This window comes from Leopardus geoffroyi, chromosome D3 (assembly GCF_018350155.1).
Source record: "Leopardus geoffroyi isolate Oge1 chromosome D3, O.geoffroyi_Oge1_pat1.0, whole genome shotgun sequence".
NCBI lineage: Eukaryota > Metazoa > Chordata > Mammalia > Carnivora > Felidae > Leopardus > Leopardus geoffroyi.
The window spans coordinates 45,564,862-45,588,402 of NC_059339.1; the positions used below are offsets into that span (position 1 = coordinate 45,564,862).

The window sequence follows — 23,541 nt, forward strand, 5'->3', positions numbered from 1 at the left end:
TGAGAATAAGCAGTTCCTATAATGACCACATGCTTATTTATACTTAGATAAGCAAAAAGAAGCAAATAAAAATCATCATAATCCTGCTAGCCAGTGATTTAACTTCTGGTCACAATGTAGCCTTTAGACACGTCTTAGTATTTAAAACAACAATCCCATTCATTGAGGTTCAATTGAGATATTGTGATCTATCTGGTTTCTATTCTGCTTTATTTGGTTAGCATTGTTTCAAAAAACATTTTTCATGTCATTAAGAAAGCTTAGTAAAGATAATTTTTTCAAAAATAGAAGCACAATATCCCATTGTTTGAGTAAACCATAATTTACTTAGTATTTCCAATGTTCACATTGAGGGTTTCTTTTTTCAAGTTTTCTTCACTTAAAATAATGCTGCAATGAATATTTTTGTGCATAAATCTTTGACCTTGTTTCTCAATAGCTTCTTAGGATTATTACAATAACTACATTTCTAGGACGCCTGGCTGGCTCAGTCAGTAGGGCATGCAACTCTTCATCTCAGGGTCTTGAGTTAAAGCCCCATGTTGGGCATGGAGCCTACTTAAAAAAAAATAAAAAATAAGGGCGCCTGGGTAGCTTAGTCAGTTAAGCATCCAACTCTTGATCTCGGCTTAGGTCATGATCTCACAGTTTGTGAGTTCCAGCCCTGCATCAGGCTCTGTGCTGACAGCGTGGATCCTGCTTGGGATCTCTGTCTCCCTCCCTCTCTTCTTCTCTCTCTCTCAAATAAATAAATAAACATTAAAAAAAAAAACAGCTACATTTCTGGAGTTTACTATGTACCAAGCATTTACTGAATTGTTAGCATATTGAATATTGTAGATATTCCCATTTCACAGATGACAATGTTGAAGCACAAATCAATTACATGCTCTCTATGCTCAAAGCCATGATAGTAGGGCGAAAATTTAACCTAGGCAGTATGACTCCAAAGATCATGCTTTCAATCATGAACTTTTAAAAATTCTTCATACATATTGTTGCCAGACTTTTCAGAAAGGTTGTTCCAATTGATGCGACCAGCAGTATGGGTACCCATCACTCTCAATCATCCCTCTTCCAAGTGATTGCCAGGTATTTGCATCGTGTGCCATGTGCTGTTGCTTCATGATGTTTGCCCATTTAACAGTCAAGGTTACTGTGCCAGTTCGTCCAGCTGAACTTCCCAGTGGCAGGCAAAGTGACCCCCTGTCCCCCAGAATCTGGCCACATCCATCCCACTGTGATGTGAGAATGGCCTGAACAAATGCGAACACTAAAAAATAATGCTTTTATGCCTGGAGACGTAGAGCCCCATAGGCCCACCTGTTTGTTTGGAGTGGACAGGAGCCTTCCTCTGGCAGCCCGTGCATGCAGACCATATGTCAGTTGCATGTTCTGCCCCTGTGATTGCATGAGAAGTGCTTTCTTCTTTGTCCTTGGGCTGGCTATACATGCATACTGGTATAATAAAAAATTTATTCTTTTCAGAAAATAAAGCTAAGCGTTTGCTATGATTTAAGTATAAAGGTAATACTACAAAGAAAATTCAGTGTGTTTCTGTAAAATGCTAATACTATAAAAACTCCACAGTTGGATGATGGGTGGCATGATGAGCAAGAACAATACCCTTTTGGAAGACTGAGGACATCTCACGGGAAGCATCTGAAATGTATTTTCCTAACACAGTCTGATGCTAGGTTTCTACCATGTCCTCCTCTGCCCACTAGCTCAACAGTGTGCTTCTCTGGGGTTCCTTGCATCATGACAACAGCCAGCACTCAACAATCACCCACTATGGGCTGGACACTTGGGAAGTGTTTTACACACGCTCTGATTCCAATCTGCACAATAACCATGGAAGGCAGACAGGATGTGCTTCAGCCTTGAGACGGAGAAGTTGAGGCTCAGGCGTCACAGAGTTAGTGAGAGAGTTGGGATCTGCAAACTCAAGCCTATGCCCTTCCCATGGTGGGCTGGCGGGATAGGCCACTTCACCCTAGACGGTTATCCCTTCTTGTTCACAGTTTGCTGGGCTGTATCCAGTGGTGATTTCTGATGGATCAGAGGAATTTGAAGAGAAAATGCATCTGCACTATTGTCTTTGGATATCTACTCTAAACATATAGTGGAGATGAGGAAGAGTTACTAAAACACATCTCCCCAGATTAACGAGGTATTTAAATCCATTCTTGGCTTGAACTATTGTCCTTAACAAATTAGTAACACAGGCTTATCTGACTGTCCTTACAGTCCATGGACATGCCCCATCACCTACTTTTCTCAACTTCTCATGCAAATTGCAAGAGCCTGGAGGCCCTACATCATCTTAGGCAGGGACTGCAGTAAAATATTCTCCTTCTTTCTTCCACATAGTGCGAGGGGTCTGGAGGCAAAATGGTCTTATGTGGACCTAGGCCTAGGTGTGGACAATGTCAGGGACTGCCGGTACCAAGCACTGAGGGAAGGGCAGAACCTCAGGCAGGACAAGGAGACTTGGAAGTTGGCCCTATGTCAAGAAGTGGCAGGAACACAGTCTCCCCTGGGCATCTCTTGTGTCGGGAGAGGAGGAGGTCTTAGGTGGGTGGTGGTAGGGGCAAAGGTTGAAACAGCCTCAGTTCCAGGAGGTTTGCTGGGGGTTAGTTGAACCCTGTGCATACAGCCCTTTCTTTTAAGTACTTTGATGTATTTTTGGTGACAATATGGATGTGGATTTCTCTGCCATTAGTTTGAGGGCTCCAGGACAGGATCATAGCCTGTTCTCCTTGGCACTCACAGAACCTAACCCAGAACCTAGCAGGGGATTGCCATTTAGGAAATACTGGAAGGAGGACTATGAGCAAGTCACAATTTGTAAGCTGCTATCTATGGCTCTATGTTACTCACTGACTTCAATTCTTCATTAAATATCCCTGAGCTTCTAGTCAAGTCTCTCTCTCTCCCTCTTTTAAGTATGCTTCACGCCCAGCACAGAGCCCCACGTGGGGCTTGAACACCCTGATATCAAGACCTGAGCTGAGCTCAAGAGTCAGACACCCAACTGACTGAACCACCCAGGTGCCCCTAGTCAAGTCTTATTTAAGTGTTGCATCTGGTCTCAGATGTCTTGGAGAAATTAAGGAAGGAAATTAAAGTATCTATGTCAATTGTCAAGAGGAAAACAATGATACCCCCATCTCCCTGCCTTTCTCTTTGGCCAACAGAAATGATCAGAAGTCCCCATGGGGAAGGTAAATTTCAGGGAGAAGAGCTGGGGCGCTGAGAACGACCTCTTGGGCATTCTCCATTTCTAGTCTTGGCGATCTAACTTTGATTTGATGGAGGCCAGCCGCAGGTTTCTCACTGGCACCATGCCTGTATTTTAGATCTACTAGTCTGGGTGGGAGTTCTAGCAGTGGGCAGCGGTGGCACTTTTATGGAACATGCAGTAAAATAATCTGATCTGAACTGGAGCCCGCATCTGAAGTTTCTCATGGTCCTGCAGGCCTGGCAGGATTAGTGAAAACTGCAAAAACCTAGAGGCTAAAATATCCCGGCCTTTGTTGTATGTACCTTCTATATTTTGCATTTTTCTAATAATAGCTACCCACTTAAGATACTGTTAGTTGCATAATTTATATTATCACTAATCCTCACAGCTCTGCAAGGTAAAATATTACTAAACCTACCTTTACAGATGAAGCAACCAATGCAAAAGGTTTGTAATTTTCCTAAGCTGGAGCCCCCAGAGATCACACGTTTGTAAGAACCTAAGCTGGCATCAGACCCCCTTGTTATTTCCACAGCATCAGATGGTTTTTGTTACGAGTGATATCCACTGTCATCTCTAAGCTAATTTTCAGACTTCTTGTCTGCAAAATTATTTTAAAAAATATTTTTCTAATGTTTATTTAAAAAAAAAAATTTTTAACATTTATTCACTTTTTGAGAGACAGAGAGAGAGCACAAGCAGGGGAGGGGCAGAGAGAGGGGGAGACACAGAATCCGAAGCAAGCTTCAGGCTCCAAGCTGTCAGCACAGAGCCTGATGCGGGGCTCGAACCCTTGAAACGCGAGATCATGACCTGAGCCAAAGTCAGACGCTTAACCGACTGAGCCACCCAGGCACCCCAATGTTTATTTACTTTTGAGAGAGAGACAGAGTGTGACCAGGGGAGGAGCAGAGAGGGAGGGAGACACAGGAGACACAGACTCTGAAGCAGGCTCCAGGCTCTGAGCTGTCAGCACAGGGCCCCACGTGGGGCTCGAACCTACGAACCGTGAGATCATGACCTGAGCCCAAGTTGGTTGCTTGACCACTTGAGCCACCCAGGTGCCCTCTGTGAAAATTATTTTTTTTTAAGGGTTAGTGTTACCTGTAGGTTCTTTTTCTTTCCTTCAAAAATTGACTCTTGTGTGTGTCAATCAAAACTGTTGGGTGCATACAAAAAAAAATGTTTTTAGAATGGGCACTGTAAAGGGGCAATATTAAAGTAAATGGGGGGGGACCCCAAAACAAAAACCTTTAGCAGACCAATAATTACATTTCAAATTCTAGTCCTCTGTGCCCACATTCCGCGAGGAATTTGTATGCAGAACTTCCTCTTCCTAAAGTGTTCCCCTCCTTCCCTCCTTAGCATCCAGGTCAGTTGAAATCCAGGATCTTCCCTGAGGCCACCCCACAGACCTCACCTCAAATAAAAAGGTTCTTTTTCATATTTTGATAACATTCACAGTACCAGTCTGATTGCTCATTTGATCGATCACTTAATTGGAGCCTGCCTTGCATTTTTGTTTAAATGTGTTCTGAGCTTTTGCTTTCCCATATTTTTGCTATAGAATGCACAAGGGCAAAGAGCCACCCCTTCTTTTTTTGCTTTTGTAGCAAGGAGCTTCCATGTACATAGAAGTTGCTCAGTAATATTTAAATAGTGATTAAATAGGTGAAAAATAAGTGAATTTGGAATAATTCAGGGAGGAGGTTGATTGGACTGGTATAAATAACAACTGACATTTAAAAATTTTTTTAATTTAAATTTTACTTTTTAAAAGTTTATTTATTTATTTTGAGAGAGAGAGAGAGAGAGCGCATGCACACAAGTAGGGGAGAGGCAGAGAGGGAGAGAATCCCAAGCAGGCTCCATGCTGTCAGTGCAGAGCCCGACCAGGGCTCCATCTCACAAACCAAACCTCAAGATCATGACCTCAGCTGAAACCAAGAGTTGGGGGGCTCAATCAACTGAGCCACTCAGGAACCCCAACAACAGACATTTTAAAGGGTACTTTAAGATTCATCAAAATGTTTCATGAGCAGTCTCATTTGTATCTCAAAATAAACTGCCGAGAATATTGGGTTGGCGAGGTTAAGAGACTTGCTCTTGAAACTCAGATCCTCTTCCTCCAAATTTTGTACTATTTTCAGTACAGTTGACTTTTAAGTACAAATATAAGATTATAAATCTGGAGATGTACTCCCCCATCATACATCCTCACCAGCAGAGGGCGCAGGACCATGTATGGGTCTTATTCTAAGACCAGTTTGTATACTGGCCCAATATAAAAGCTGGGGGTCATTGGGCAAATTGTTTAATTTTACTGAGCCTCATCTGTAAATATTGGTAATAACACACCACCCCCCAAACTTGCAGAGTGCAAAAGATTAGAAATATTCTGTGGCTGGCACACAGTAGGTGAACAGTAAATCATACCTCTCATGATCCCTACAAGAGGATTGAGCACAGGAACAGTGTGTAGGTTAAATAAAATATTGATTCTTGTTTGATGCTTAAATAAGTATTTGAAATTAGTTTGCATGTTTGACACTTAAAACAGGCAGAGTTATAGCAAATGGACAAAGAAATGAATATTGATGAAAAAATTGATATTGCTGGCACGAGTGTGAGGAAGCAGACTGGGACAAACTTTCTGGATGGGAAACCTTAAAAACATGATACGCCATTTGCCCCCATATCTATTTAGCCTAAGAAAATATTGGACAGTAAGAAGATTTAGAAAAACACAGGAAGTCATCACCATACTCTTCCTAAAAGCAACACTGGAAACAACCTAAATGTTCAATGTAGGGTACAGTTTCTTTCTATTATTGTTAGTTTTTGAACGTCTTATTTATTTAAGTAATCTCTACATTCAACATGGGGCTGGCTTGAACTCACAACCCCAAGATCAATAGACGCTCTTCTGACTGAGCCAGCCAGGTGCCCCTAGGGTACAGATTTAATAACTATAATCTCTCCATCAAATTAAACACTATTAATCATTAAAATGATTCTATAGAAGAATATTCTAAATGAAAAGATGATCTTAACACAGCAAGCAAAAATCACAAGACACAAACTGTGTGCTTTCACTTGGTTAAAAATACAGGATAGAAATAAAAAGTTCAAGTTATTTCTGTAGCAGATGAAACCATTAGTGGTGTTTTTTTATTAAAACTTCTCTTCACTGGAGCACCTGGGTGATTCAGTTGGTTAAGCCCCTGACTCTTAATTTCAGCTCATGCCCAGAGTGGGGCTCTGTGCCAACAGCTTGGAGCCTGCTTGGGAGTCTCTCTCTCTCTCTCTCTCTCTCTCTCTCTCTCTCTCTCGCCCCTCCCACACGTGTGCTGTCTCTCTCTCAAAATAAATAAATAAACTTCAAAAAAACCCCAAGCTTCTTTACTTACCTTATTCTCTAAATGTTGTGCAATTAACATTTATCACGTTTGTAAAAAAAAAATAGTTCATGGGGTGTCTTTCATTTAACGCTACCTACCAGCACCACCAGGCCAGTGGTCATGCAAATTAAGTTAATGGTAATAAAGCCTCTTAGAAGTTTCAAGGTAGTTAGTTAAACAAAATAATTAAACTAATGAAATTTCACAGAGCTGGTCACCAAGCTTTGACTTAGCTGCTGTAAGGCTGCTATAAATGGATCTCACTCTCCACTGTTTCAAAAGGCCTAAAAATGGCATAAAATAAAATATGAGCAATTTTTCATGCGAAGGGCCACGTGCCTGTTTGCCCTAAGCAAATGTAACCTGAAACTCACCCATATCTCATATACTCCAGGTTGGCTGCCCATCTCTGGACAGGCTGTATTTGCTCTCCATTACTCAATTTACTTTCCTGAACTTGAAGCGGAGTGGAATTTCAATGTAGAGTTACCCATTAGTTCCAGGGCTAAATTTAAACCTTTAATTAAATTAATCCCTTGATCTTAAATGCATTGCTTCTCCCTCAGAAAAGTGTATAGAGGTGTCTTAGACATCACAGAGCTTAATAAAGTGTGACAATTGTTCCTTACCGCATAGGGAAACCGGTACACGTTTGTAGAGAGCTCCTGGTGCCCTCTGTCCTCCCACCCCCCTCAGCCAGCACAGGCATTTGTTGGGGCTGGGGCCAAGGTACAGCATTCTGTGTCTCCTCCCAGGTCCAGACTTGCTGTCCAGTCATTGAATCTTTGGGCAGGAACCCATCTTAAAAGAAGACATGGTAGATGCCAAATGAATGTTTATGAACTAAATGACAGAAAGTAACTGTGCATATTGTTCCAGTTTATATGGGATAAAAAGAGATCATAATCCACAACATTTGCAGGGTGACTAGAGGAAAAGGGCGTGAGGCCTTTTTAGCTTATCTTAGTCTTCATAGAGTAAAAATTGATGTTGGCTTTTGCTAAGAAAGAGATGAAAAGTGACAGCACCATCAAGTGGGGATGTATAAATTAGCCCGTACAGAAGATGTTCACCTGTGCCTGGGCTCTGTATGCACCCAGGGGTGCGCAATTATCTCAGGGGCCTGCGAATGAATGAGACATAACCTTAGTCGTTAAGCGACAGCTTTAAGGTGGGACTGACCACGTAAGGGGTTGTGAACCTACTCGTATAACTATTAATAAGGACCTACTTCTCAGGGCCCAACGGCAGCGCGGGGTCCAGTTAACAAGCTCGTGGGCCAGATCTCAGCTTCCCTCCGAGTAACTGTCCTGCAGACCCATAACTCTCCCGGGACCACATCCTCAAGCCGGGACTCCAGGGTTCTGCTTGCACCCCCGCCCGCGATTCCCGATTCCTTGTGCGGGCGCGGCGGCAAAACGTGCTCGCCTCCCTTAACTGGCGCCCGCGCACCCCGGGAGCCAAGAACTCCCCGCAGGAAGCTCGGAGTACCTGGACCCGCCGCAGATAACCCCCGCCCCGTCACCCGCTCGGCTTTCTCTTCCTCCTCCTCCTCTGGCCCCTCGCCTCCCGCCGCCTGCCTCCGCGGCCGCCGCCTGCGGCTTTGTTTTCCTCCCAGGTTTCATTCCCCACACGTGATACTGTGTTATTGCAAAGAGCGCTTCTGAGCGCGAGCGCAGGGCGCGCGCACCTATAAATACGGACACCGGGTCTGGGAAGCCGAAGACCGCAAGGGTGGGGAGGGCCTGGGACTTGGCGCTCAGCGACCAGTCAGCCAGCAAGGAAGCCAGCAAGGAAGCAAGCGACCGAGCGAGCGAGCTACACAGCCGCGCGCGTGGGCCCGGGCGGCGGCGTCCCCGGCCGCAGCACCAAGGGGCGAGCATGGCCCGCCCGCGGGGGGGCCGGGCCGCCGCGCACGCCGCCTGCGCCCCGCGCCCTGCCCAGCCCGGGTCACCGGCGCTCGCGCTCGCTGCTTAGCACTCGGGCGCCGCTCGCTTCTCCGGGCATCGCGGAAATACCGCCGCAGACGGACACAATGGCGGCGACTGCCGCCACCACGGCCGCCACCGCCGGCACGGCCGCCTGCAGCAGCAACAGCACCGGCACCGACGCCGCGGGCACCAGCAGATTGCAGCAGCAGCCGCCGCAGCAGCCCCAGCCCGCGGCCGTCCCGCCGGCCCAACCACCGCCGCCCGAGCCCCCCAGGAAGCCGCGCATGGACCCGCGGCGTCGCCAGGCTGCCCTCTCCTTCCTCACCAACATCTCGCTAGACGGACGGCCGCCGCTGCAAGACGAGGAGTGGGGCGGCGGCGAGGAGAGTGGCGCGGCCAAGCCCGGCGCCGGCAGCGCCTGCGGCGCGAGGACTCGGCTCAGCCTGCTCGCCGCCGCCGAGCGGGGCGGCTGCAACGCGCTCGCTGCAGCGGGCACGGCGGCGGCGGTAGCAGCTGGATGGGGCCCCTGCCTCCCGCAGCCTTCGCCGCTGCCGCCGCTGGCCCCCGGCGGCCACGCTCCGGGGTCCGGTCCCGGGGCGGCACGGGGCTTCGTGAGCCCTCTGGGCGCTGGCCGGGCGTCGGGGGAGCAGCTACAGCCGCCCCGGTCTGCGCCTTTCGCCTCCTGTGCTTCGCCGCAGCTGCCCGACGGGCCCGGGGACGGCGGGCAGGAGGAGTTGGAGGAGGACGATGCCTTTTCCAGCGTGCAGGTGCCGACGGCCGCCTTCTTGGCCTCCGGGACCCCCGGGAGTGGGAGCGGCAGTCGAGGTCGCCTCAACTCGTTCACTCAGGGAATCCTGCCCATCGCCTTCTCCAGGCAGACCTCGCAGAACTACTGCTCCCTGGAGCAGCCGGGCCAGGGGGCCAGCACCAGCGCCTTGGAACAGCTGCAGAGGTCCCGGTGAGTATCCAGGATGCGACGCGCGCCTCGCCCCCGCGTCCCTCCCAGCCGGCTCTTGGCCGCGGAACACGGATCGCTCCCACCTTCTCGCGCCCTGCCGGAACCCTGAGCTTCTGGCCCAAATTCCAAACCACGAGGGCCCGTAAAGAGAGAGAGGGGCCCCAGGGACTTGTGTTCACAGGTGTGTGCATGAGCCCGGCACTCAAAGAGCAGAAGCATCACGCTCACGCTGTGAGTCCGGAGTTGAGAGTTGCGGGAGTCCATTAAAAAGCCGCACCCAAACCTCCCATTGTAAGATCACCAACTTTCAGAAACCGGGTTCAGACCCAGAGGCGCGCTCTCCCCACGCCAGGCAAGACTTGGCGGGGCGCAAAGGTTCAGCTGGTGGCTGAGTGGCGCGTGTAAGCCTGAACTTCTTGCAGACTCGCGGTGAATCCCTCCTGAGAAAAGTTCCTGCTTGTGCTCATAGTAGTCCGGTGTCCCGGGAAACCTTGGGGTTTTCCTTTTGCTTTCCTAAGAAATGGAAAATCCTTGCATTTCCTTGCAATGGGCCTTGGAGGTTGGACACAGAGAGGAAATAGGGCTTGATGACTTTTTTTTTTTTTTTTTTCCATTCCAAGATGAATTTGCTAGAGTTAGTTAGAAGCTTGTTATATTTGCCAGCTTATGTCATGTGCTGGTTTTAGGCATCTTAGCAAAAAAATGAAATGTTGGACATTTGCTTATTGTAAAGGAAATAGCTGGAGTTTGTCACCATATGTTCAAAGGACAGGTGGGAGTTAGGTCTGTGTCAGCAGTAAGGCCGGAGTTTGGAAAAGAATCTGAGTGGGGAGCAGTGGAGAAATGCAGGCCTCTTTCCTTCCTGGGAGGGAGCATTCTCCCTTGTTAGTTTAATAAGGCCTCCTGTGAAGTCAGTTATAGCTTGGGCTCTACCTTGGGTCAGTTATTTTAACCTCCTGGGGCCTCAGTTTTCCCCTTCCTAAATGGAAACATTTTGCAGGCCTCAAGATGAGAAGGGAGAACCTTTTCTGTTACAGTCTCTCTCCTGTACTGCTCTTGGGAAAGCTCAGGCTTTTGCTGGCCTAAGTTAAGGAGGTGGCCTACTGGAAAACTTAACTTCCTCCCCCAACAGGCAAATGGGGAAAAACAAGCCAGTCTCATCCAGAAATTTGCCTGAGTCTCCTTCTTCCCAAATGGGTGAAATCATAACCCTGTCTGGTGTGTAGCCTCACGTTGTGAGTGCACAGGGGCTGCGGGGAGGGGTGTGGAACAGAGAAGCAGCCTTGTGATTGCATGGGTGAATTAGCGATGCTGGGCACAGGTGACAGTCTGGCTCTGGCATTTCTTGTCAGAGCATGCATCTCTCCATTAGCGGGCCAGTGCACAGGAGGGGAATCCCTTGCTTTCTGGGTGAGTGGTGCGTACTCAGCAGTTTCTGGGCAGCTTGGTGTTACCGCTTGACATCACACTCTGGCTCATAATGACTCTATAGTTTGAGCGTAAGCCCAGCCAGGCCTGAGGGTCATGACAGGAATTGTAATAAACATACATGTTATTCTAAGCCAGTATGCAAGGCTGGCCTGTGTCTCATGTTAGACAGATGTGTTCCTGTGCTTAAAGCAGCTGGAGATCAGATTACCTCACACTTTGTCTCCAAGTATCTCATTTCAGGGGGTATGGAGGATCTTCTGTGTTAGCATTTCTTTTTTGTTTAAGATTTTATTTTTAAGTACTCTGTACACCCAACATGGGGCTCGGACTTAGAACCCCAAGATTGAGAGTCGCACGCTCCACCAGCTGAGCCAGCCAGGCGCCCCTGTGTTAGTATTTCTGATCCAAAGAGTAGCCAGAATTTAATTTCCAGTCCCATAAATATGAACCCCTTGGTTGTTTTATTGATCCTCCTACTCCCCAGCACATGCTTTAAGTAAGATGAGTCAGTCAGTAGAAGATGCTTCCTGATAGTCCCATTCATCTTCCTACTTAGGAATTATCCATATCCAGCAACCTGATAGATGCATTTTATTTTTATTACAGCTGTCAACAGTAACAACCTGAAATGTCATGTACAGAGAGGAGGTAAATGGGTGAAACAGGGATTTAAGAAAGGCCTTAAAAAGCCTAGCTTGGCTATAGCTGTTGCAGCGGTCATGAACTTCAAATATTCTAGGATGCTTTGTTTCTTACACCATCCTGCTTTTGAGAATTTTGTCAGAAGCATGCTGTTTTTATGACCACTAAAGAGTACTTTCACCTGCCTAGACAGTGTGATGTAGAGTACAAACTCATTTTAATTGGGCCCAAGGTCAACTTAGAAGAATGCTATTGGCTTTCCCTGCTGTGCCTCCCTTTAAGGAACCATGCTAGCCAGGGTAGTTCTAGATCCTACTTCATGGATGTTCTCTTGGGATATCCTTTTCAAATCAAATTATACTTGCCTCGGATGTGTCTCTTACTATTTAAGGAATTCCATAGAGCCTTGCTACTCAAAAGTTGGGCTCTGGGACCTGCAGATTTACCAGAGTTCTTAGAAATGCAAACTCTCAGGGGGGCCCTGGGTGGGCTCAGTCGGTTGAGCCTCATGATTTCACAGCTCAGGTCATGATCTCACGGTTCCTGAGTTCAAGCCCTGCATTGGGCTCGCTGCTGTCATCGCAGAGCCCCGCTTCGTATCTTCCGTCTGTCCCCTGCCACTCCCCACCCCCCCCCCACTTCTGCGCTCTCTCAAAAATAAATCTTTAAAAAAGAAATGCAAACTCTCAGGTCCCACTCCAGATTACAGGATCCCCAGATGATTCATATACATGTGAAAGTTTGGAAAGCATTGCCGTAGTTAATCTGAAATCATCTGCCTTTTATAATCAACTTGAGATATATTGGGTTTGTTATGAATATATAAAAATCAGAATTTCTCAGTCTGAAATCGTGAAATGCTTTCTTTTTTGTTATTTCTGTCTGGACACTTGTATAACCAATCACAGTAATTGCTTGGACTTCCAAACTTTGAAATACGACTCGGGGAAAATTCCTCAGCCCAGGCCTAGGCACCATTTCTGGTTGCCTAGGTTGAAGCTTCACAGCCACCCCATGTGTAGATTGACAGACCTAGTTTAGTCCAGATACGAACCTGGATCTTTGACATCCAAGCCTGGCGTCTTTTCCTCTGCCACTCAACTGTATCATTATGCTTTACATGTGGTAGGCCCAAGAAGAATTTTGGAGCTATTGAGTGCAAATGTTTGGGATACAGCAGGCTAGTCATGCTGATGTGATTCTGTACTCTTTAGTCTCCCCTTCCCTGCCATTTGACCTTTGAGCCCCCAGCTTCTGCTCACATCTCCATTAGAGCACCTAGGAAACCCAGTCCTGTAGGCCTGGGCATCTTCCCAGCCTGGTGGGCAGGGCTCCTCCCCTGGGAAGCCAACACACTGGGTGTTGCTCTCTGGCTAGGTGTCAGAGGTGGGAAGCCAAAAAGATGCCTTCTAGCTTGACACCCTGTCGTGCGCTCTGCTTAGGCAGTGCCAGCCACACAGGGAAAGTGTTAGTAGGTGGAAAGGAGTGTAAATTTATAAGGTGTGTTTTAAGGCTTACTTCCACTTTAAAAATTTCATCTCTGGCAGCAGCTGGCGGCAGTCCTGGGTTACTCCACCTCCTTGAGCTTCTGAATGGCAGACAGCCGCCCAGAAGCAAAGTCAAGCCCAGGTGAACCAGTGTGTGCCATCAGGCCTGATTGAGGACCCTGCAAGTTGACCAGGGAATTAATTTTAAAAAGCATGAGGGTTTTGCTTCTTAGAGCACCTGCGTTAGCATTATGCCTTATGGATAGAGAGTTAGTTCGTACATGGAAAGAGGGCGTATGGTGCAAAAGAATTCCCAAGTCTTGGGTTCAAATCATGATGCCACTGCATGACCCTGGGCAAGTTAATCAGCCTTTCTGGTTCTGTTTCCTCTACAGAGCCTTGGCCTGTGTCTTGGGCTTTGTCAAGTGTGAATTGGGCTTATATAATTGAGGGCTGACTCTGCGTGGGCATGCCCCAAATGCTTTATATCCGGGCTTCTCAAATGTAAATGTCTTTAGAATTCCCTAGGACCTTGGAAAAAGCAAAGATTTTGATCCTGCAGGTCTGGGAGGGCCTCAATTCCGCACAGCTGTGTGGGATGCTAATGGGTAGCCTTTTAAGAAGGAGGGCTTGGCTGGGTACTAGGATTGTTCCAATTGTAAGATTGAGGAAACGAGGTCTCAGAGATGTTAAGTAACAATGCTCAAGGTCACTCAGCTTGTTGGGGCAGAGTTGGCTTCCCAGGGGAGGAGCACTGCTTTGGAACTTCTAAGTACTCCTCCCTCTGTATTGCCCCTATTGGGGTGAATGTCCGGGTTCTGTATCTGTGGCCCCTGTCTTCACTGAAAAGAAAGATGTGGGCTAACTAGGTGATCGACCACCACCAGAGTAAGAGAAAGGAGATGGACGTTTTCCCCCAGGCTTTGTCGCTTCCTTGCTTTGTGATTTCAGGCAAGTTCCCACTCCATTTTCCTGTTGTAAGCCACCTGACCTGACTGGATTTTAGAAACCTGTGAAGGACTTTGATCTTCTCCAGCAGTAGGCAAACCCAGGTTACTGTTAAGCCATCTTTCTGGCACCATGAATGACAGAGGCCAAAGCTGCAGTCCCAGGCCGGCCAGGCCCTGGTCAGGACGCTTCCCCAAGACGCGGCGGAGGCCATGCCCTGCCTCGGACTGAGGTCAGTGGCCCGAGGCGCACCTGCTGCCCTCCCCTTTGCACTCACAAAGCCTGTAATGTGGGTGAACGCAGAAGGGGAAATAAATCGGAAGCCTGCTCCCCGCTGGCGTGTGCCCAGAAAGGGCAGCTAGTTCAAGTGTGACCTTTTGCCCTTTGGAAAGGGGGTGGGGAAGCCTCAGCATGGCTCTGTACCATGTCCCCACACCTGTCCTGGGGAGCCTCGCCTGCATGGACTTTTTCCCATGGGAAGGAGAGCTGTTAAGGTGGGGAGAGGGGTGTAGGGCAGGTGGCCTTTAAAGCACACAGGGAGGGAAAGATAGGTGAGGCCAGGTGAGGTGACATGTTGTGGATCAGGAATGCCAATCGGCACTTGGCAAACCTGGATGCTGGGCCAGCCCCTGCCATGCCCGGTGACCCTGGACAAGTCACTTTACACCCTTGGCCTCAGTTTCCTTATGGATTTAAAGGGCTGGGTTAGGTGAGCTGCCGTTGTTCCTGGTCTAGGGCTCTGGGCGGCTCAGTCCTGGGCCTGCTGCCGAGGCTGGGGCGTGTTTAGCTTGGGATGTGTAGATAACCTAACCTTAGCATTGGATGTAGAAGTGGCATTGAGTTTGTTTCACGTGGCTCCGGTTGGCAGAACACGTAGTGAGGAACGACGGAATGAATGGGTTTCCCCTGGTGTAAGGGAGAACTTTACGAAACACCTTCAGCTATGTTCCCTCTGGCAGTGAAGGTGTCATAACTGGAATGGCCATTTTAGGAAGCCATCCAAGCTGGAAACCACTCCCTCATGAGTTGGTCAGTCCCCAACCAACACCACCCCATTGAGGAAGCGAACTGGAGTTACCACCTCCCTTGCTCACGGGCCTACGGGTTTACAAAGCACTTTGTGGACATCGATTCCAGGCCCCTGACACCATGGAGGGGCAGGAATCCAAGGTCACAGAGTGGGCAAAGGGTGACCTTAGGTGCTTTGTTATCTGTCAGGTATGTAGTAGAGGGAATACTGCCTTGTGTCATTCATTCAACAAACAGTGAACATGATGACTATCGATTATGAGCTGTTGGTGTGCTAGTCATGAGAGATACGGACAAAAAAGGTGGTCCCTGTCTGTCGGGAGACATGAATCACAGAAACAGGCCAATTTGTCCAGTGATGAGGGCTTGGTTAGAGGTGCACTTGTTTGAGCCCCTACCAAGGCAGGAGCATTAAATGCCCTCCCCTGTGGGACCTGGCTCAGGGCCCTGACACAGTATTTTTATTTACCAAACATGTCCCAGGCACTACATGAGGATTAAGCAAGTTCATATTTATAACTGCCCTGAGATGACAGCACTACCGGATTACACTCATTCTTTTTTTTTTTTTTTTTAAGTTTATTTATTTATTTATTTTGAGAGAGACAGTGTGAGTGGGGGAGGGGCAGAGAAAGAGGGAGAATCTCAAGCAGGCTCCACACTGTCAGCACAGAGCCCATACTGGGCCCGAACTCACAAAACCGTGAGATGGTGACCTGAGCCGAAATCAAGAGTTGGATGCTTAACCGACAGAGCCACCCAGGTGCCCCTGTGTCACCCCCGTTCTGAAGCAGAGGTTGAATTACTTGCCCACGGTCCCGGAGCCCGTACACGGGGGCCGGGTTCAAACGCAGGCAGTCCGGCTCCGGAGTCCATGCCCTCACCGGCTCGCTCCACTCTGTGCTGCGGTTTGAGTCAGTCTTGTAAATGCTTGTTCAGTTGGCTCCAGCTGAACTGGGCAGAAGGTGGCCTAAGTGACCCAAGGGCATTTGCTAACCCTGTGGTTTCCTTATTTAGGTTTCTGCCTTTCTGTCATTCAGGGAGGACCTCTGTGGGTGAGGGCCCAGAGGACGGTCCAAGGTGGACAAGGATTCCTGGGACTCCAGTAATCCAGTCTTGCCCAGTGCCTGCCCTGCTTCCAGAACTCTCTTCAGCCACATCTAGATCCTTCTCACTTCTCTTGCTGCTTTTTATGCATCTTGTGCTTTACGAAGTGCCTTCCGTAGTTTACAGAATAGGAGCGGCACAGGAGTGTGAGCCTGGCACTCCTAGAATTGTTTGTGGCCCTGGCCCTGCCCCTTACCTTGTCATGAGGCTCTCATCCATGAAATGGGAGTAATACTACCTCCTTCCTGGGTGTGTTTCCTTTGTTTGGACCCTTTGAATCTTCTCCCTCCGTACCCTTTCCCCTAACTCAGGGGTCGGTTGACTGTGGCCCACGGGCTGTTTATAAATAACGTTTTCTGGGAAACAGCCGCACCCGTTCATTTCTGTATTGTCTTTGGCTGCCCTTGTGCTCCGCGAACAGAATTGAGTAGTTGTGGCGGAGACCACATGGTCCACAAAGCCTAAACTATTTATTCTCTGAGTCCTCACAGAAGTGTGCAACCCCCCGCCCCAGCCGCACTCTGTACCGCCGAGGTGTGCACTGGCCCCCTGTCCCTCCCTGCCTGCCCTCACCGTCTCTGCCTTTGGAGCCTCCTGGCTCCTGTTTGGACCTACTCCTTCTCCCCCTGGCTGATAGAGGGAACTTTCTGAAACCCACATCTGACCTTGTCAGTTTTGAATTCTGTATATTTCACGTGTGGCCACCTCTGACAACCACCGCACCTCCCCCCACCCCCCCCCCCCCCGCCCTGAATGCCACCCCCACCCCCCCACCCCACGCTACCCTCCATTTCCATGCTGTGCTGGCTTTCCACGGGGCCCGCAGGGTCAGGTACTCACACACTTCTCCATGGGAAGGGTCCCGGCTCTACTCCCATCGGATGCCCCTTTCCTTTCTGACCCGTCACCCTGCAGAGCCCTCACGTTTGGCACTGAGCACACTTTCCTGGAAGCACAGACTTTCTCCCTTCCCTGTGGGTTTCTGCATACCTGCCAGGCCCCTCCTTCGTTGCCGGCCCCTTAGGGGCTTGCTGGTGATGACCTAGGGCTGGCTCTCAGCAAAATGGAGCAGCTGCCTCTATAGAGCAACCACAGAACCAAACAAAACCCACATTCCGAGCCTGTTAGTAGGGAAATTTGGCAAAACCTCTTAAAACGTTGTCCTCAAAGTCCCCCTGATAATCCTGGTAACCCCCTCCAACCTTTTAGGTCTTGTATTTTCATGCACTGGTCACAGTCTCCCTACCACCTCCTTCCTCAATCTTAAAATAAGGAACCTCCCCACTTGAGTGTTTCTGTCCCCGTCGTGGGGGTGAGACAGGTCATCTAAGTTGTAGCCCCATCCCACCCACTGCATCCATGTCTGCCTCTCCCCTTCCCCGGGGAGGGGAGGAACACTTATGGAGTTCTGAGTGCCTCTCAACGACCTGTGTGCTTTACATGCATTGTTTTGTTTCATTTATTCATCAATCCTGAGGAACAGGGATTCTATCCATTTTAGAGCTATGGAGGCCGAGGTTTGGAGGGGTTAAGGAAACTTGCCTAAGGCCTAACTGGGATCTAGAGCTGGGATTTGAACTCCGGTTTCTCTGGATTCTAAGCTGGTTTCTGCTAGACCTGGTGTGTGATAGTTGGCTCCTACGGACATGGCAGAAACAACCAACTGGGGAATCTGAGGTGGTTGATAGTCTGAAATCAGTCCTAATAGGAGTATTTACACTGTGGGAATCAGTCAGCTTTATGATTCAGGGAATCAGGGATTCTTTTTTTTCCCCTTTCTTCCAGAGAGCTGGTTTATCCGCACATGTACCAAGGCCACACTACATATCCTCTGGTTCCATTCTCCCTTTGGGAGTGCTGTACAAAATGTCACCATCAGGGGAAAGAGTGTTGAAAACCAGAGGTTTTTATAAGAATCAGTTACTTGACATAATTTTGTGAATTTCCCCAAGGGTCACCACCACTTACTTTTCATCTCAAAAAAAAAAAAAAAAGTTTCAGCCTACATGCAATTTAAAAAGCAAGCTTTTCACAGACAACCACGGGGCTCAAACACACTGTTTAATATTATGTGTGGGAATCACAAAAGTATTAGCTATTATTCTCTTTTACAAACTGTGTGATATTATATTTTTATTTTTGTTTGATTATATGTTCTTGGAGGCTTTTAAAAACCAGTCGGAGTTTCCTTGTGTTTTTTTCCCCCTTTTTTGTTTGTGTTAGCATTTTGGATAATTGCACGCTAGTTTATATTTAACAGGGTTATCATTAACGTAGTTTGGAGTTTATTGCTGCACGCTTAGTTACAAAGACAAAAGCTTGTAAAGCGGAACATGCAAGTGCTAGAAGTTTAGGATTTGGAATATTGTGATAAAATGTGTATCCATGAAAGAAAGGGCCGGTCTTGTGCTTGATTTAAAGGCCAGGATGTACTTATGTCTAAGTTCAATTCCATGGTAGATAACAAACCGTTCAAGAAGAAAATACTAAAATCCTGAGAATACCAAAGATTTATATATGCATAGCACATTGATTTTTTTTTTTTTAATTTTAAAGCATTTTACTCATTAACCCAATGATTTATGAGAACAAAATGTCTACTTTGTCTTAGGAAGAGAAGAATGTCAGTAGCTGGAGGACAAGTAAAGTCTATAGTTCTGCTTAAGGACAAACATTGGCGTGTTAGGGGACAAATGGTTGATCTGATGTTGAAAGGTAGTTCTAAGTATTACATTTAATGAGTTGAATCAAGTTTGCTTTTGGAGGGGGAATAGTGAAGAAGGAAGATAAGATTACAGATGTCCAAAGTAATGTGTGGGTACTTGAGGGACTCGATTTCTCCATCACAAGACAAAACATCTGATGATGGAAGCTCTACATGCTTGTTTGGGGCTTTACAGTGTGCAGAATATTTTCATATAATTTCATGAAGTCATTTGAAAAAGGCAGTGTGGTAGCCATTTTATAGATTAGCAAATCAAGACCATGAAGAACATGAACTGTGTATATGGCAGAGCAGGAATTTTGTATTCAGTGTGTTAAAGTACGAAAAAATTCTGTGCCACGGTTTTGGCTAGCCAGCGCCTCTCAGCAGGCGTGGATGCTGATTTTTCACGTGATAACCTCTGGGGTGGGCCAAAGAAGCCTGGTTGTGGAAAATTTCCCCAGTAACAACATCTTGCTCCAAATAAGTTTGTTGCCTGTTCCTGCTTCTCACCAGTCACTGCTTGGCTTACTTCTCAGCAAATTGGGTGAACAGATTCAAGACTGGAAAGGCCAGCTTTGGAGTTAGACAGCTCTTTCATTTAATCCCTCTGAACCTCAGTGTCCTCCTCTGTAGAAGGGGGATAAGAATTCCTGCCTTTTTGGGGTATTGCAAACACTGAAATGAGAATGTACCGTGAAGCACCTTGCAGAGTTTTGACCCTTGGTGGTTTGATCAGTAAAATAGTAGCTGTTAATTCCACTCACCATTGCCTAGTGCCTTATGTGGTCTGTCGAGAAGCAGTTGAAACACCTGACAAGGTCTGCTAAGATCATCCGGAGTGGAGGTGTTTGCTTTGGTGGAGCTTATGCTATGGTACACTGAACAGATAATTTGCTGCAGTTTTAACTTCGTAAATAGTAGTAAAGTAAAATCAGAGCAGTGAAGGAAAATAATACCCCTTCCATTAGGCACTGCATTTCGCCTCTATTTACACTGGAGTCTTGACAATTTCTGTTGCCAAAATAAAGGTCTCAGGGACAGAGAATCAAGGAGGGTTGAATTCACATGTTCAGCATTGTCCGCTTGGAACAGCAAAGTGGTGAGGTTAAGGGCAACAGCTGGTCTGGCCCACACGCAGGCATGTGGAAGATGCTGCCCCAGGGCACACGTGGAGGACTGCTACCTCCACAGACAATTCTAGAAGGTGTACCTTTGCTCTCTTCCCTTGAAGATGCTATAGCCCTCACGATCTCTCATTTTTAGAGCATTCATTTACTTTTTTACACATGCAGAATTTTAGGAAGAGTATTAGGGGGTTCATGGAGGCTTAGAAATTCTCCCTGTGGGGAGGGAATCTCCGTGATGAAGCTGGTTTAGGGGTCCCAGAGGAAGATGAGGGTCTGAATGCGGAAAGCAGTGCCAGGGCCTCTGGCCATCACAGACATGGGACCCTAGCTTGTCATCGTAGTGACATGGATTCAGGGCACGGCCCCGGTCTCAGCTTTACCTATAATCTCTGAAGTCCCTTGGGTCACCCACCTGTGCAGCTCTTGAGGTGTGGAGTGGGTTGAATAGTGTCCCCTAACATTCATGTCCTCTTGGAGCCTCAGAAGGTGACCTTATTTGGAAATAGAATCTTTGCAGCTGTAATGAGTTAAGATAAGGCCCTCCTGGAGTAGGGTAGGTCCTAAAGCCAGTGACCGGTGTCCTCAAAAGGCCAAGTGAATGCATGAGAGACAGAGAGACCCAGGGAAGTTGGAGACAGAGATAGAAGCCAGAGAATTGCCAGCAAGCACCGGAAGCGGGGGGAAAAAGCAAGGAAGGGCTATTCCTTAGAGCTTCCAGGGGAACCCAACCTGGGAACACCAGATTTTGGACATCTAGTCTCCCGAACTGTGAGAGATTAAATTTCTGTGTTTTGAAGGTGCCTAATTTGAGCTCATTTGTTATGGCAGCCCTAGGAAATGGGCATGGTGGGGTCTCAGAGTTAGACTTGGATTTGGCTCTCTGTCCATATGGACCAGCCTTCTCTCCCTGGCTGTGGGAAAGGACCCAAGTCCCAAAGCACAGCCTGAAGGCATGTCTGTGGGTGGCTGGGGCTCTGTGGGATTTATTTGGCGGTGGGGGGAAACCTCAACTCTGTGGTGAGCAGTTGTGTTTTTGTTCAGTTCTTTGGCCATAAACCATTTGTTCTCAAATGTGGTCCCTGGACCAGGAGCCCAAGCATCACCTAGGAACTTAGAAATACAGTTTCCCAGGCCACACCTCAGCCATCCTGAATCAGCAGTTTTGGAGGTGGGGCCCAGCAGTCTGTCTCTGAAGGCCGCTGAAGTGCATCTGGGGCCCATGCAAGGTCTGGGAACAACGCCGTAGACAAAGTTCTGTGTGTCTCGAGCTCTGTTATACCTCCTGGAAGATGTAAACAGTGTCTGGTGTTAGGTGAAGCATTTTTATTTTGCTTCATCGCATTTATCCTGGTGCAAATCAGTGGAAGCTCTCTCCTGATGTGGGGCTCTGCCGAAAGTCCAGATAATTCAGGTTTGAGGCTCCACACAACTGCCATAGGCTCATCCCTCCTTTTCTGTACCTTCCCTTCCATCCATCTGGTGAACTTCTAGACGCGGCTCTGAGGGGTCCCTTTCACACTAACTTTCCCTGCCTCTTCTCTCTGGTGATAGTATCTCTTCTCTTTTTTATGTGTCCTAAAGCATTTCCTATTGACCTCTATTTGAAGGTGTTAGCTGTTTGTCCAAGTATTCCAACAGGTTTGTTGAAAGCATTCTGCCCTGTGCCAAGGCCTGGGGATACTGTGGGGCACCAGCGAGCTGGGGGTCCCTGCCATCAGAGATTGGTCTTAGTCTCTAGTGTGGGAGGTGGGCAAAGAAGGAGCAACCATAAAAAACTACATAAAGCAAATTCTGAAGAATGCTGTGGAGGGAATCATTGAGGTCTGTAAGCATCTCTTAAACATAGTGGCCAAGAAAGATTTTTCTAAGATGAGAAAGCAGTTAGCCACTTAGGGTGGGACATGGGTTTCAGGCACTGGGGTCAATGTGTCCTAGGGCCCTGAGATGGAAACATGGTATGTTTAAGGAAGAAAAAGGCCAGGGTAGTTGGACCTTGGTGAATGGGGGGCCAGAGGGAGCTGAGGCCCACAACTGGGCAGGGCCACAGTCAGCAAAGCCTCATAGAACACGGTGGGGCATTCCCACTGTCTTACAACCGCAGTTAGAAGCGGTTGGAGAGTTACATAGGGGAGCCGTGCTCCCTGGCTTACGTTTTAAGGGCCCACTGATGGCTGTGTGGCAAACGGCTCGAAGGAGGACAGGCATGGATGTGGGCAGAAATCTGTGAGCCTCCTGCTTCCAGGTGAGTATCCTGCCAAGAGACATGGTGGCCTGGCCTAGGGTGGAGATGGTGAGGGGGTGACAGGCTGCAAATCGAACAGAATTGACAGAAATTGTAGGTGACTTGGTGGTCCCCATCGTCACGGGGCTTACATCCAGTAGGAGACAGACTTGGATAATCACCCAGCAAGTGTAAGATGGCTGCTCTGGTGTGTTTTGCAGTGGGGAGGTCCTTGGTTCTGTTGGAGGTGGGCATAAGTGCCATGGTGGGTCCAACCCAGGTGTGGTGGGGAAGGCTGGCTTCCAGGGGTTTCCACTGAACTAAGGTCCGAAGGGTGAGCAGGTGTCGGGCGGGTAGTTAGTGGGGCAGGAAGGACTGGGGCAGTCCACAGGACCAGCCTCAGAGCCCTGGAGGAAGCAGACAAAGGGCCGTGACTAGAGCACAGAGAATGAGGAGAGCAGGTGAACTCAGGGCTGCACCGAGGATGTTGACTGTCATCATAAGATTGGTTGGGAAGCCATCAGAGGATTTCCATCCGGGTGGAATCAGAATGAGACCTCTGTTTGGAAATGATTGTTCCGTTGCAGCATGGAAGAGGATGAGATGCGGGGAGCTGTAGGTGGGAGGGAGGAAACCAGGGTCCACCACCGTGGTCCAGGAAGGAAATGGCTTGGATGAGCCTGGTGGTGATGGGAGTGGGGGGAAGTGGGTGGGTTCCACAGGGATTTAGGGCTTGCAATGCGGCGGAATGGTCTTGGAGATGGATTGGCCGTGGAGGGTGGGAGAGACCAGAGACCGGGGCATCCAGGACACCCCCAGGTTTCTAGTGTGTGGACTGACAGGATGGTAGTGCTATCCCTGGTATAGGGAGGGGGGCACGGGCATGATCCAATGCCAAGGGGTTAAAGAAACACTAGCTTGAAGAAAAATTACAGACCTGAAAACCCGCTTCTCACTGTCTCCATCCCCCACCCCACCCCACCCCACCAAGCTTATGCTTTTACCCTCCAAATAGCTTGAAGTGCATACATTTTCCTTTTTCTCTCAAAGGGGAGAATGATATTTCTGCTTAGACAGACACGATCTCAAGTTAATGCTCATTTCCAAGTTTTTTGGCCTAAAAATTCTAATAATTACCTTTTAAGGTGAATGTTGAGCATCTCAATTAAAAAAAAACCATAAAGCAGTTTTTATTCATTTAATTTCAGTTAAAGACGTACAATTTCTTTTTTAAAGAAAACAAAAATCTCCTTGAGATCGTAAGATTTTTCAAACAGTTCCTAATTCCGCTTGCACATAGTTGCA

At 48.0% G+C, this 23,541-nt stretch overlaps 1 protein-coding gene across 2 annotated transcripts in view; it reads left to right on the top strand.

Moving 5' to 3' along the window:
* Window positions 1-7,952: 7,952 nt before the first annotated feature.
* CABLES1 (Cdk5 and Abl enzyme substrate 1) overlaps window positions 7,953-23,541 on the top strand; it is a 114,056-nt gene continuing 98,467 nt past the window's right edge. Inside the window, exon 1 of one of the 2 annotated variants that reach the window (XM_045459490.1) lies at window positions 7,953-9,537. In XM_045459490.1, the coding sequence (XP_045315446.1) occupies window positions 8,684-9,537 (854 nt within the window). In that variant the 5' untranslated portion in view covers window positions 7,953-8,683. The remainder of the gene's footprint in view (window positions 9,538-23,541) is intronic. The other variant, XM_045459489.1, reaches the window with a different exon arrangement.